Source organism: Mustela erminea, chromosome 18, assembly GCF_009829155.1.
Source record: "Mustela erminea isolate mMusErm1 chromosome 18, mMusErm1.Pri, whole genome shotgun sequence".
In the NCBI taxonomy this organism is placed as follows: Eukaryota; Metazoa; Chordata; class Mammalia; order Carnivora; family Mustelidae; genus Mustela; species Mustela erminea.
The window spans coordinates 17,250,633-17,266,496 of NC_045631.1; the positions used below are offsets into that span (position 1 = coordinate 17,250,633).

Here is a 15,864-nt window from a genome sequence, read left to right on the forward strand (position 1 = left end):
TCACCCCCACTGCCTGTTTCTGCTGTCCAAGTAGCTGTGCAGGGGTAATTCCATGTATATTGTTCCCCTCTCCCCACCAGGGTCTTAAGACAAAGGACCACATCAGTCCTGTTCACTGCTGTGCAGTCAGTGCCTGGCCCCTAGTAGGGGTTTAGAGAGTATCCTATAGTGCTGGGGGACAGACCTGAGCCGAAGCCAGGGAAGGCAAATTCCCTAGGCCTCCTAGAGGAACCTTCAAGGCACAGAACCTGGACGCAAGATCTGTAGTATTCTCCTTTACAGAGCCTGGCAATACAAGGAGCCTGGCATTACAAGGTGGCACACCCTGGGGAGGAGATAAAAGCATCTGCTCTACTAAAAAATGCTACAACAGCTTCTGGCTGCTGCTGAGGGCAAGACAAGGTCAGGGAGAACTGAAGGAAATGCCAGGGGGGTCATGAGGGGTCACACCAGGCCCCAGCTCCTTGTATCCTGCCAAGGAGGACACATCGTCATGCCCAGCATCAGGGCAGAGAGGGAGAGCGACTGGTTTCCTCCCTGGTCTCCCCCGCACAGGCTGCACAGGGGACTGAAAAGAGCCAAGCCATCCTGGAGCGAGGGACAAATTAACCGATGCACAGAGATACCTGCCAATCACGGAGGACTCCACTCTTGGGCATTTTGGATTAATTTTTCTAGCCCTCTTTGATGTTTCAGCTCTGTCCCCCTGCAGGCCTGTAACATCTAATTGCAAATTTCTTGAACTTGGTCCCCTCTGGGAAATGTTGGCTCCCATAATTGGCATGGTTTGACAGATGAAGAGGGGTTCTTGGGGCTTATCAGACACCAGGGGCCTCCAAATCCCTGGATGGGGAGGGAAGCCTGGAAGGCGGGAGAGGTTTCTGGGAGGTTCTGGGTCTCTGGCCACAGTGGGGAGGAGGGTAGAGATGGCCTGACCTAACTGGGTCTGAGGGGTCACCAGGCTGAGGGATGACAGGGAAACTGGGAGCTGGAGGGGACAAACCAGAACCAGAGAGACCCTGACAGGGTACTGGAGGAGACTGGGGACGCTTCGAGGCTGGTTGTGTGTTGCAGCCCGGCGAGGTTCATTGCCCAGATTTGCTCTGCCCTCTCAGTGTGAGGCCCTCAGGTGAAGGGGCATCAGGTATCAAAGGCTCCCCACTTCCAGGGGCTCAGGGACTGGAAGGCTCAGTGACAGGGGGATGTACACTCTCACCAGAGAAGGCAGATGAAGTGGTTTGATCCCCTTCAGCCTGCTGTAGGCCTGGGAGTCAGGGGGCCTGGGCGTGGGTCCCAAGGTCTGCCATTGGCAAGGAGCCCGGCCTCCTTTTCCTCCTTGGAGAAATGAGGGTACATTCCAGTTAAAGGAATGAATGGCTGTTCAGCGCCAACCTTGGGGTCCGGAGTGTGGCAGGCATTAGACATGTACTTGTCCCCAAACTTCTCTTTCTGGGTCCCTGATATTGAATCTTGCCCCCAAAAGGAGGGAAGCAGAGAGAAGGAGAGAAGGGAAGGGCTGGCAGGGCCTTGGAGGTACTCACTTGGCTCGCAGGGCGAGCTGCCGATCATTGGGGCAAACCCACTGGTCATTCCCACTGCCGAAGATGGTGTCGGCCATGGCTCGGAGTGTCCAGGGCGGGGCAGGGAGTCACATCTGAAGGGAGAAGGGGGAACAACCAAGAGCACGCCATCAGCTGGGGTGCAGGTGGCAGCCAGGGATCGTCAGGCACCAAGCACTGGCACTTCCAGCATGTCCCTGTACCCAGCCGCCTGCAGATACCTGGCCATCAGAATCCTCTGGCTTCTGTTCCCTCAAAACTCATCGTTCAAAAGGATCATAATTTGGGGAGGGGGAACTAGGTAGCTCATGCAGCTAAGTGACCAGATTGGACAGGACCGGCAGGACATCCGGAGTTAGAAGCAGAAAGGGAAGGAAGAGGGAAAAGGGGAGGGCAATTGACTCCTGCCGCTCCCAAGTACAGCCCCTACCGATGAAGCACAGCGCCAAGCAGGAGGGGCTGGGGCTGTGGGGCACACAGCTAGATGGCCCGGGGAAGCCGTATGCCTCTCCCAAGCCTAGGGGACCCACCATGGCCACCCCAGGCCCACGGGCGCAGCTAAAGTTGGCCACTTTCATGGCTTCTGCTCCCCAACATGTTCTGCTGACCATCACAGTGCTCCCCAGGACAGGAAGGAGGCTGGGGAGCCAAAGCTAGGAGGATAAGGAAGATGGCACTACTGGGAATCCAGCAGGGAGGCCACTCTGCTTCAGAACTTCCTGGGGCTTAATGTGCATGGTCTAGTCCAGCTGCCTTTCTCCTTGCCCCCGAGGCTATGACCAGCTCTTTGATGATCTAGCATAAGGGTACTGAGCATGTATGCTGAACGGAGTGTGTGTGTATGAGTGTGTGTGTGTGTGTTGGGTGGAGAGAATGGCAGCTGTAACTCAATCCCAGAGCAAAGATCAGGGGCTGCACTGAGTTATCCACACTGCCCTCGTCCAATCCCATCTAGACCAACAGATCTCAAACAGAGGAATCCTTCCTACTCTTAAAAACTACTGAGGCTGCTGGGGTGCCTGGGTGGCTCAGTCGGTTAAGCGTCTGCCTTCAAGGGCTCAGGTCATGATCTCAGGGTCCTGGGATCCAGCCCCAGGTCGGACTCCCTGCTCAGTGGGGACCCTGCTTCTCCCTCTCCCTCTGCATGCCCCTCCCCCTGCTTGTGCTCTCTGTCAAATAAACAAATAAAATCTTTAAAAAAAAAAAAAAGCTTGTATGTTCATAGCAGCATTATTCACAACAGCCCAAAAGGGGAACTAATTCAAATGTCCGCCCACTGATAAATGGAGATCATATGGAGTTATCCATACACAAAAGAATATTATTTGGCCATTAAAAGTGAAGTAGTGCTATAAGCTATAAAATGGCTGAATCCTGAGAACATTATGCTAACTCTAAGAAGGTGGCACAAAAGGGGAGCCTGGGTGGCTCAGTTGCTTAAATGTCCGGCTCTTAATTTCAGCCCACGTCTTGATCTCAGGGTCATTAGTTCAAGCTCTGCATTGGACCCCACACTGGGCATAGAGCCTACTAAAAAAAAAAAAAAAAAAAAGCCAGTCACAAAAGGCCACATGTTGTATTATTCCATTTACAAGAAATGTCCAGAACAGGCAAATCCACAGAGGCAGAAAGCAACCCTAATGGTTGTCAGGGGCTGGAGTGCGGGTGGTGGGAAGAAGGAATGAGTTTCTGCTAATGGGTTTAGGGTTTCTTTTTGGGGTCATGAAAACACTCTGCAATTAGGTCGTGGTGATGGTTGCACAACTTTGAGAATAAACTAAAACCAATGAATTGAATCCTTCTAGAATGTGAATTTTATGGTAGATGAACTACATCTCATTAAATGGTCATAAAAAGTTTTTGAGAACACCAAATTATGTGGGCTGTATCTATTGATACCACATTAGAAATTAAAACTGAGAAAAAAATTAATTTAGATTCATCGAAAAACAATAAACCCATTAGGCATTCACATGTTTCATTTAGAAAGTTGCATTTTCAGAACAAAAATGAGTGAAAATAATGGCTTTGTTTTGCATTTTTAAAGATCTGTGTAATGTTTGATTTAACAAAAGTTAGCTGGATGATATCTGATTTTTCGTTCAATCTTTTGTGATTCTGTGGTTTTGTTCCACGTGACGGACATCTAGACTCTCATAAACACGTAACTACAGTTGGGAAAAGGAGAAGTATTTTAATAGTCTTTCCAAATATTCGTGGCTATTTTTTCCTCGCGTACCAGGTTCAACAGATGGTAGCTTGTTAAAGATTTAGTGCTAATGTGGCATCTGAAACCATATTCATGAACTCTTCCTTTTCTGTACATTTGTGAGAGAATGGGATGGAGCATTTCATTATTATTATGAAAACAGTTCTGACCCTGTGAATTTCCTGAAAGGTGGTGGAGACACCCTCCCCAGATCCAGATATCATGGTTTGAGAGCTGCTGTTCCAGAGTAATGTCACCGATTCCTATGATGACCAGCAGGGGGCAGTGAGTTGGCTGTAGCTAACTGACCCACACAGAGACCAAGCCCATGACCCTGACTGCAGTGGTCTCTCTGTCCCATTTGGCACATCCAAGCACCTGCTCTCTCTCCACTGTGGGCCACCTTGGGAGAGAGCCCAATGCACATCCAGACCCTAAAAGACCCACCTGCAGAGACCCCATGGCCAGGCCCAGCACTAGGATGCCACCATCACCAAAGGCCTTCTCAAATCGAAAGTCTTGACCTTCCCCCAAATGAGGCTAACGTATGATCCATGAAAACACAGATCAGGACAAAAATGACACACTTATCAAACACCTGTAAACCAGCGTCCCACTTCTAGCCTTCAGTGCTCTGTGGTTTGTTTTGCTGCTTTTCAGAACTTATCTTGGGAACAGCACAATCACACTGCCCCAAGGCTGTGAAAAGCATTACTCTGTTCCAAGTGAACGTGCAGCCCACACTACAGTTCATTAGCCCTGTTTATTATTGTTTAAAAGAATACTCTAGGAGCTTCAAGAAATGGAAGTGATGGGGGTCTCCCTGACCAGGAGAGAAGGTGCCTGGGTAAAGTGGGTGTCCCACTGGTCATTTGTGATCACCTCCCAGGTGCCACCGCTCCTGCAGGGGGCACCATGTCCCAGGCCATGAGGGTCCTGAGCCTTCCTGCCTGTCCAGGGGCAGCGGGACATAGTGAGGAGGGGGTGGCTCCTCTGCTCTACCAGTCACCCCCACAGAAGCAGCGGCACACCAATAGTGACCCCAGAGGGTTGGAGCAAGCCAGGGAACCTCAGGGTGGGAACTCCATCTTCTGCAGAACTTCTAAACCTAGAGTGTATGGAGTTGGGGGGGGGAGGTTGTTGAGGAGAAAAAAGGGTCCTATGCTCTCAGGATTAAACCTTCACCTCCTTTATGGTGAGGACAGGTGGGGACATCCATGAGAAGACAGCACAGACGGAAAGAAGATGCAGCAGTTTCACAAGCCGAAATCAATCTTTATGGAATGAAACCCTTTTTGTCCCCTTTGGGTCACTTCCTAGAGAGGCAAGATCCTTGGGGATCATGGGCAAGAAAACCCCTAGCTAACATTAATTTTTCCTCTGACCCATTTGAATTCTATTCCTCTTCTTCTCTTTTTAAAACTTCAGCTGAAACAACTCTGCAACCACCCACAGGCATTTCTGTTCTGTTCTTTCTAAATCTCATCACTATTTTTCTTGTTAGACAGAAGAGAAACAAGAGAGGTTAAGACACTGAGGAAAGGTTACACAGCTAACAGCGCTGGTCTAATAACCCTTTGTTCCATAGTGATGTCTCTGCATGGGGTCACCCTCCACCGTAGGGCAGAGGGAAGGGTTCGGGGGCAATGAGGAGGGGAAAAGACTCAAGGACAGAAAAGACCTGAGAAAGTCTGGCTTTTATGCAAACTTACTGGAAGGCCAGGAACCAGTCAGTGATCTTCCCTGGGCCTGCATTCTCTCACAGGTACCGAAGGGGCTGAGACAGACATGCTGGAGGGACCACCCTGAGCAATTCCGATAAGCAGGGAGGGAGGGACAGGTGGTGGTAGGGGCAGGGGGGTGGGGGACAGGAGACTGGTGGCTGCTCTAACCCGGGAGGTGGGAACTGAGCCCCACCCCAGCCTAGTCCCCCCCGGGGTGGGAGCAGAAAGGCATGCCCCTGTCCCCCAGCTTCAGGGAAGGCAAGCAGACAGATGTCACTTCCTGGGGTCTCAGGCTGTGAATGCTGGCTGGCAGGGTCCTCTTCGATGCTAAGATCTGCTAAGATCACGGCTGAGCATGTCCACGGGGTGGCTCCGGGAGAGAACCTGGGCTTCCACCCAGGCTGCCTCGAACATCTCATAAGGCACAGCTGTCCTCTGCCCACACAGAGCAACCTCGGGACAGATGGGGACAGATGGTGAGAGAGGAAGGGCAGCTTGAGGAGCCACATTTTAGGAAACTGCCAATGGAGCCAGCTTAGGTTCTCCAAATCTCTTCAGTCTGAGCCGCCAGCTCCCTGACTCTCCAGGCAAGCCCTGTCCTTCCTGAACCCTCTTCATCCGGGGGCCCTTCTGCGGAGCTGTGTGCTCACCACCAACCAACACACACCTCCCAGGGCTCTGCTCCCCTCCAGTGGGGGCTCCGGAAGGAGGGCCAGGGAGGGCCCCTTCCCAAGGCCCGTGTGCACTTCAGAGCTGGGTCCTTAAAGATTCCAAAGAGCAGGGCCCTGGGAGTTGAACATGGACTACACTCTTATATGAACAAACTCCAATCAGTCCAGGTAAAAAAATCAGCTAAAGAGGGAACGAAACAGGGGCTTAGAGAAGGCAAGTAAAAACACGGGAAACGCAAACCACACGTTCTCCAGGAGGAAAGAGGGACTGGGCCAAGGGCCTAGAGAGAAGCGAGGTGGGAGGGTCTGCGGAAAGAGGGCTGCGCAGAGCTCTGGCCTCCTCTGTAAGCAAGGGGATAACAGGCAGCCGGGGCCGGTCTGTCTCTGAAGTCCGTCCGGCTGTGAGGGCAAAGAGCCCAAAGGAGACAGTAACCAGTGTGTGTGTGTGCACACTCATACGTGCATTCCACCGAGGAAGGAGACTGGTCCTGCAGGAGGCGGGCTCAGACCTGGGAACCCAGAGTTGCCCCACTCTACTGACGACTGGCTCCCATATCCTCCCCCAGGGGCCCGGGAACTCTCCAGGGGCCTGTGTCCTCCTCCCCTCTCCATCCCTGGAGCCCAGCACAGGGTCAGCTACACAGCAGGTGCCCAGTGAATCTCTGTTCAGTGGAACTGACTTCATCAGAGAGACAGGTGTTCCCAGACGAGGAGCAATGCAGATAACAAGCCAAGCGTGCCCAGAGCAGAGCTGGGCCAACCATGCTCTTCGACTTGCTCACTCACAAAATGGTCTGTTCCTCAGGATTCACCACAGGGTAGTCAGTACCTCCCCTCCAAGAAGGCAGTGTGCCCAAAAGCTGGGACTCCGGGCCTGCGAGTGGGGCCTCCTTCCTGCAGAGCAAGACTCACTGAGCCCTTGGAGGCCTTGCCCTCGGGGGCACATAGGCTCAAGGGACACCTTCACTCTGGGTACCAGGAACAGGGAAGTGGAAATGCCTGGTGATCATTTCCTGAGACAATTCTGTGGGTAAGGAGTTCATGAGCCTCAGGCAACTTTCTGAAGCAGATCTGTGAAAACAAACTTGGGCTTCCAGGGAGATTCAATTCTCCTCTCTCTGAGGTCCAAAGCCCCTCACCCTGGGCGTTAGTCACTGCAGACAAACCCTGCCATCACGGCCAGGCTGTCTCCACTGGGCACAGCAGGGTATCACAAGCAAAACCAGCTCACACTCACTCATTGCCCACCCCTGGAGACCCCACATGGAGACTCCTGACGTCTCAATGTAAGGACTCCCATTTTTTCCCCCCAGGTATTTCCGTAGAGCTTTCAGATGAAATTGGATTCTTGCCACACATCCTGCTTGGTGGTCTCTTATCACATTGTACTTTCCTACGTTGTTAAAATTCCTCAAAAACATGGGTTTTAATCATTTGGTTTAGCATTCTGGATATATTTTATCACTGTCCTGTTTGGGAGCCCATAGATCACTTCCAATTTTGTTCTACTGTATTTATATTCAACAGCAAAATGGATCTCTGGGGGGTGAACCTCTGTGCCTATCTCTGATTGTTTTCTTAAGATAAATTCCCCAAAGGGAAAGCATATTTTTTTTCTCATATATTGTTGAGACAACTTTTACCACAGTGACATTCAGTCTCTCAACGCTTTCAGGTGCTGGTCTCGGACTACTCTCTCCAAGGTGCTTCTAGAATTATCTACTACTTTTTGAAGCGATAGCAGCACTTTTGAAGTGTCCCATTAGCCTCCTGTGGATTTTGTATTTTTGATCCCAGAACTTAAAACCTATCTGGAAATCTCCAACAATTAGATTTTATGATGTACACAGTCCCATAATCACTAAAACAAGGCTTCCTCTCCACAAACATTCAGATCTACTTGAAAGAAACCTTCTGCCCCCTTAAAGGGCTTCCTGCACTCAGAATCCAGTAAAGTGAACACAGATGTGAACCCAGAGCCCCAAGTGACCCAGGTGGTCAGGTAATTCCCCTCCAGCCAATGTTCTCATCCAAACGGGGATGGGGGCTCCCCCTCCACCCCAGGTGAGGATGAAATGAGAGCACGCTCCTATAGACTCCACCGAGCAGCCCAAATCATCACCGATCCAAGAAAACACTGCAGTCAGATTCCCAGCCTTCCAAACCGCTTTAACTGTTTTAACACTGCACTGGGACACGCTGCAGCCCAGGCTGTCTCTGAGGTCACAGAGGGTGGGGAGCTGCAAACCCACCAGCCCTTTGAGAAGGATTACACACACACACACACACACACACACACACACACACACACACACACACCGGGGGGTCTCTGCTCTGCCTGCCAGGGGCCAAGGCGGGTATAAGAGGCAACTGCCCTATTACCAAAGCTAATGACCTTTTCTTTGGTGTGGTTCCATCTCCCACCTTTAGACCCTGGCATTTTCCGCCTCCTTGATTTTGTTTTAGGGAGACTTCCACAGAGATGACTGGGACAATGACTCCCCTGGGTATGGTGTGCATCGACAACCTCGTGGGAAGAGAAGAACTGATACAGAGAAAAGAGTGGGAATGAAGCAGGCTGAACGGAAGGGCTCAGAGAAACCGCGGGGCCAAAGAGGGAACACCGTGTACAAAGGTCAACACAGTCACCAGCAAGTACAGGGCTCTGGCTACAAAGAGCCACTGAGAGAGAACAAGAAACATGCATCCCTCCGCGTGTAGTGCAGGAGGTTTTTTCTGAAGCATGATGAAAGGAAAGCAAGGTCCAGCCAAGGGCCACAGCTGGCCCACGGACTCAGGAACCATAAATAAATGTCGTACCAAGTTTGGGGGTGGTTATTATGCAGCATTATTGTGGCAACGAATAACCGTTACAAATGATACCTGGTAAATAAAATCGCAATCCCAGGCTCAGTACTCCGCCAAACCCCCTCCCACAGCTATTTGTGGAGTTAAACTTCCAAACCTGTGAGCCATGGGAAGGCCAAAAGCCCAGACACGGGAGGCAAATAGACACAAAGGGCAAACAGAAGCAGCCTACCCCCAGCGCCATGCCAGAGTGAGGAGGAGGTGCTGGGGGAGGGCCCAGAGCCTCCTGGGGTGGCCTGTACGGAGCTGGAAAGAGGCTTCATCCTGGTGCCAAATCTGAGCCGACACCCAGAGGGCAGCACCCGCGAGGCCTCAGAGCCCGCTTCTAGCCCCCGGGGCCCCACTGCTGTGAGCCTTCAGCCATGCCTGCCTGGGGCGGGAGGGCAGAGAGGCCGTTCCCCCTCTACCCACCAGTCTGCCTACCCGAGACAAGCTCGCTGTGAGGGGGTGGGGTGGCAGGGGAGGAGGTGGCGAGGGTCTAAAGAAGGGAGAAAAAGCAGGGATGAATATTAAAAATACTTGCTCCTGAGCTGGTGCTTCCCAAGGCCTCCGAGACGCCTGTAAGAGCCCTCAGTTCTACGCCCAGGTATTAATATTCCAGGGAACCCTTAGCAACAGGCCCTGACATCTGTTCGGTTACCATGATACGGGCAACATGCTAATAGCAAGATAAGGTGAGCAGAGACATCCACGTTCCCTCCACCTGTCATGCAGCCCCGGGAGGATCAAAGAGCCAGACAGGAAGCCTCAGAGGCCTGTCTGAAGCCAGAGGGAACCTCTCTGTGGTGTCTGGGGCTAATTATGCATGAGGCAGGGCTCCAGGGTTCGGGAGAAGAGGTGCCCTGAGGAAGCCACTGCCTGACAAACGTCCCTAGAACCCACCCCGTCAGCAGGCGTCCTCACAGATCTGCTTCCTCGGGTGACTCTTCCCTCCCGCCCTGTTCTGTTCTCCGCCTCTCCTGTTAGGCCTCACACTTGGCCTTTGGACCTCCTGAGGTCTCATGCCCTTTGCTTGCAGCCAGAGAGCTCATCCTTAAAGCTCAGGTCAGGACGTGGGATTCCCTTGTTCAAAAACCTCCAAGGGCTCCCCACTGCCAAAGGAACAAACAAACAAACAAACAAAACGCAATGCCACACTCAAGGTCATCCATGCTCTGGCCCAAAGCACCCCTCTGAGCTCACCTGCCACCGCATCTCTCCACGAAACTCACCCTCTAGCTGCCAGGAGCCTGGGAGCATTCTGGCCGCGGGGGTCTGCCTCTCAGGAAACATGGCTCCTGCACACCATCTACCTGAGGCGGCCTGGCCCCGCCTGTCTGGGAATTCCCTTACTCCTCCCCACCCAGCTCCTGTTTGGAATCCAGCCCCCAGGCCTCCCCACAGCATTTCATCCCCCTTCGTATGGGGGGCAGGGGGGCCCTCCATCTCTGTTACCCGTATGAAGACTGCAGCTCCCAGGACGCACCTCGGCGGCCCCAGCACGGTGCTCAGAACACGGCGGGTGTCGGTCCATCTCTACGAACCTAATACTAACTAACCTTCAAGCATTGACCGCAGCCTGTGGATGAACACCCAGCCTCCCCGGCCTCAACCGGAGGCCCCACAGTGTGACCCTCACACTTCCCTAACCACGCGCAGGCCCATCCCCCGCACAGGCCTCGCGGGTCCTGCCTCTGGCCCCCCCTTCAAAGTGGTCTCCACCGACTAGAACCATAGGAAATCTAGAAAGGACCCCAGCTCCTGAGGAATGGTCAACAACAGCACATCCAAGCACAAAGGCACTGTCGATATCACAAATGACAAATGACCTGGACAAGGGTTTACAGCAGGATTCTGTACAAGAAGTAGGCACAGTGATGCCACGATGGACCCACTGCGTGCCCACGCGGGAAATGCAGAGTCCACGCCTAACAATACGCTTCGGCACTGGGGGTGAATTTCTTTCCGTCATCACTTTCTAAGGCTACGTAAGGCACCCTACCTGTCCTCGTGGCTCCAGCTCACTGTCCTTTCACACGGGGCTCTCTTAGACCCCACGGCCCCTGCTCGGATTCCCACAGCCTTTCTTGTCCATTGTCTTCCAGGCCAGCCAATCCTGGACACCCCGTGGCCCATTCCGTGGCACAGCCCCACTGAGTCACAGAGCGAAGAGTCTGCTGTGGCCCTCCGAAAGGCAAGCAGCAGCCACTTTTGGCTCCGTCACCCTCATTCATTCAACAAAACAGCACTGAGTGGGGACCGTGTGTCTGACTTTGCTGCAGGGTGAGCTGGGGTGGTTCTTTGTGCCCCCAGAAGGCTTCCCGAGGGAGGAGGCCTCCCTTACCACGGCAGGGTCTTCTCCCCAGGGAAGTAAATCCTCACCCATGATGCCCACTCGGCTGGGCCCAAACCCCTGCTGTCTCTTTGTCTAACTGAATCCGTTTTCTCGTTCCCAGGCTGAAATGCTGTGGAAAGCCTCCAATCGAAATGAGATGCAAAGCATCCCACTTCTTCCCCCTCTCACTTCGAGCGCCAGCCCTCCAATTTTAACAGCCACATGCTCTGCCTACATGTCCCCAGAGGCACAGCTCGCTTTTGTTACTTCTGAAAGGCCTAAAACAGGGCAGGGACAAGTCCCAGCTCCAGACAGTAACAGCTGGTGGAGCTCCACCCTGGGGGTCCAGACCCCCAGAGCCAGACTCTACCTGCACACACACAGGAGGGACTGCAGCCTCACCAGCAGTGGTCCATTCCCCATCAGACCACGTGGCATCAGTCTCCTAGGGCTGCTGGATCCATTCACCAAAAACCAGGGGGCTTACACAATTCTAGAGCTCAGAAGTCCAAACCTGAGATCCTGACAGGGCCAAGTTCTTTCTGAAAGACCTAGAAACGAATCTGTCCCATGCCCCTCTCTTGGCTTCTGGGGTTCACATGGCAATCCTTGGTGCTCCTTGGCTTGATACTGTATTGTTCGAATCTCCATCTTCTTCTTCACGTGGCATTCTTCCTGTGCATGTTCACATGCTTGTCTCCCTGTGCCTCTCACTGTCCTGGACTGAGACCAAGGGGACTCCAGGATGACCTCACTGGAACCAAGGACAACCACAGTGCCCCTAATTCTCAATACGTCCACATCCTGAAGTGCTGGGGGGTGGGAATTCAACATAGCCCTCTGGGGGACACGATTCAATCTAAAACACAGGGCAACCACAGAAACCGGAGCCCTACACTGGGGGTGCAGACAGCGGCTATGAGGACCCTTTGATGTGTATGCACAGATGCATGAGTTGGTCTAAAATGCCCCCTGAGCTCCTAGGTGCAGGAAACTGGGAGAGGAGCCTAAATCTAGGAGAGTTGTCATGGTTGATGCAAAAAGAGGATTCAAGGAAACAATTTCTGGGACCCCTGGGAGGCTCAGTCAGTTAGGGGTCTGCCTTCGGCTCAGGGCATGACCCGAGGGTCCTGGGATCGAGTCGGGCATCAGGCTCCTTGCTCAGTGGGGAGCCTATGTCTCCCTCTGCCTGCCGCTCTCCCTGCTTGTGCATTCACTTGCTCTCTCTCTCTCTTTTTTTCTCTCTCTGACAAATGAATAATCTGTGAATAATAAACACAACAATCTCCTTTGGTCATTGCTTCTCTTGGGAGCTCTTAACAGGGGAGTCATGACTCGGATGGGAATAAATTATACCTTTACTTTTATTAACCTGCAACTGACATTATCTATTTTCTTCCACTATAAATGTAGGCAACACATCATAGTCATATTATCAGTATACCTTGGCTTGGCCGCTAATAGACCAACAGATATTTACATATCACAGAATTGCAGATATCCCCAAATATCATTTATGTTCATCACTACTTCAAAATTGTAATAGTTATTAGACCTACTGTAAGGTGATTTACTTAATGATTCAAAGGACAGAGATTATTGTATCCAAAGCTCATTTTAAAAAAATATTCAGATAACTCTAAGTCAATATAATTGGTTGCTCTGTAATCCTGTTTGTGCATTTAAAATCATTATCCTGAGAAAGTTACCACAGGATTCACCAGGCTATCAAAAAAAAGGATCTATGGCACAAAAAAAAAAAAAAAAAAAAAAAAAATGGGAGATGGAATCAGAGCTCAATTAATGTAACCAGAAGAAAACAGGCTTGCAGTGTGATAGGTGATGTGGCCCCTGGGACTCTGCTTAGAAAATCCCCAGTCCTCTCGGGGCTGCCAAGCACCCCACTTAGGGTGCACATGGGAAGGGGTGTTAGCATTGTTTGTCTTTTAGTGCAGAAAGACAAGCCTGCTTTTGTGTGTGCAATGTGTGTGGGTCTGAAAAGTCGTAGCCCAACAATTTTTGCAAAGGAAATCTGAGTTTAGTTCACACCTGGGAGTTGTCGTTAGAGGAGCCCAGAAGAAACTTCTCCACGAAGCAGAGAAACCTCGGGAAGGAAATAAGGTGCACGCCAGCTCACTGGCTTGGTACAGTCTCAATCCTCAGGTATGCAGACAGGGGCAGTCCCCCAGGTCTGGGGGGCAGCTTCAACACCATCACTGCCCACAGCGGCCTCCACACGGCCCCGCCAGGACACTGGCTCTCGGGGGGTTCTTCTAAGGCTCTGCCACGTACTTCTCCATTCTTCTTCCACCCAGTTCGACCAGAGCCTGGGCAGGGACCCTGGCCCTGGCTATATGCTTAAAGCCAGCAGCTAAGGCAAGCCCCAGCCGACCTAGCCTGCTATCTGCTAGCCAGCTGTCCTCTCTTGGTCATGGAAACACAAACAGACGTTTCTCTGTCCCGAATCCAAGGTTAAGTACTGCGCTGCCAGGTGCCAGCTGTCAACTTCTCTGCACCCATTCCCCTGGTAGAGGCGAAGACCCCAAACAAATGGGGGTGCCCATCCTGAATGTCCATGGTGAGGACTGCCAAGGACTCAGGCATGAGAGGAGGGAGCACGCCCAGCATGCAGCATGGCGCAGAGGAGACAGCAGGAGAAAGGCCAGCTTGGCCCTGAAGCTATGCCATGGGAGAGAGAAAGCCGCTGGCTTTACGGGGCACCACCTACCTGCCGGTCCTTGCCCCAGGCTGATCCACTGAAGTTCATCACAATCCCAAGGGACAGCTTGACCATCATCTCCTTCCAGAGAAGGATCTGAGACCTGATGCTTGAGAGGTGCAGCCTCAAGGCCACCCAGCTGGCCACTGGCACTTTTGGTCCCCTTCTCTGTCCCCCAAGGAGCCCTGGCTATGGCATGTAGCATCTAATGAAAGCCAAAGACTGGAGTAGTCGGACACCATGTCCCATGCTCCCAGCACCACGGAGCATGCAGGGGTTCACAGAAACTGAGACGCACAGAAACTGGCCAAATAGTTCTGGGAAGGCTTGGGGTTATCTGGGTCACAGCCGCACGTGCAGGCTGCTCTGGCCCACCTCAGAGCAGTGAGGCATGAAGCCACAGGTCTCTGAGGGCCCTGCTCCCCGCCATTCCCACTGCCTGACTCAGGTGCTCACCCAGACCTCAGGCACCCTGTGATTCTAAGTGGTTTGCCTGCCTCCAGTATCGCCCGCCCAGACGTAGCCTACCCTGCCATCAGATGGGCCTGACAAAGGCCCGGCTCTCCTTAGACACTTCCAAATCAAGCCCAGCATCCTCACCTAGAAGTTCATGGCCATCCACAGGTTCTACCCCACCTTGCCAAATTTGTCTCCAGACACGCAGAAACACTTGGCCTTCTTCCTCATGTCTCAACCCATACCACCTCCAAGCAGCCCTCTTGCTGCCCCCCACTCCATACCCACTGCCCCAGCCTGAAGCAACTGACATCCTTATACACACTTTTTACCCCTTCCTAGCACCTGACAATTCCTGATGGCTCATGAATGTGTCTGACCTTTCCTATTGGACCAAATGTCCCCGAGGAGCAGGACAAGCCTCGTGCCTGGACAATGCTCCAAATGTGCACAGGACCGAGAGTCCAGGAATAAGCCCATGCATCTATGACTGGGTGATTCTGATGCACTTGACAAGGGGGTCAAGATCATTCAATGGGGAAACAAGACTTCTTCCAACAAATGCTGCTATCACAAATGGGGAGCCATATGCAAAAGTATAAAATTGGACCCTGGCCTCACACCACTTAAAAATTCTAACTAAATGGGGGCGCCTGGGCAGCTCAGTCAGTAAACATCTGTCTTCAGCTTGGATCATAGTCCCAGGGTCCTGGGATCAAGCCTCACATGGGGCTCCCTGCTCAGTGGGGAGGCTGCTTCTCCCTCTTCCTCTGCCACTCCCCCTGCTTGTGCGCTCTCTCTCTGTCAAATAAATAAATAAAATCTTTTTAAAAATTAACTAAATGGATCAAAGAACTAAAACTATAAGACTCTTAGAAGAAAATATAGGGGTAAATCTTTACAACCTCAAACTTAGGAGCAGTTTCTTAGCTATGACACCAAAAGCATGAGCAACAAAAGAAAAAAAAAAAAAAACAGATAATTTGGTCTTCATTGACATTAAAAACTTCAGTGCACCAAAGGATGCTCTGAAGAAGGTGAAAAGATGACCCACCGAATGGGAGAAAATATTTGCAAATCATCTATCTGATAAGGGTCTAGTATTCAGAATAAGTAAAGAACCCTTCCAGCTCAACAGTAAAAGGCAACTCAATTTAAAAATGTGCGAAGGACTGACATAGACATTTCTCCAAGGCTGATATACACGTGCCCCAAAGCACATGAAAAGATGTCGGACACTGTCAGCCATCAGGGAAACGCAAACCGAAACCACAACAAAACAGCGTTTCGCACCTACCAGGACGGTGAACATTTTTTAAAATGGAAAACAGTGAGGGCGCCTGG

General features: G+C 51.9%; 1 protein-coding gene across 4 annotated transcripts in view; it reads right to left on the reverse strand.

The window, feature by feature from the left end:
* The window catches only part of RPH3AL (rabphilin 3A like (without C2 domains)), a 142,255-nt gene that overhangs the window by 87,886 nt on the left and 38,505 nt on the right, over window positions 1-15,864 (reverse strand). For all 4 annotated transcript variants that reach the window (XR_004280426.1, XR_004280427.1, XR_004280425.1 and 1 more), the window contains one exon: window positions 1,542-1,654. Coding sequence is in view for 1 of the 4 variants with exons in the window: in XM_032319990.1 (XP_032175881.1) it covers window positions 1,542-1,618 (77 nt within the window). In the remaining 3 variants the exon portion in view is untranslated. The remainder of the gene's footprint in view (window positions 1-1,541; window positions 1,655-15,864) is intronic.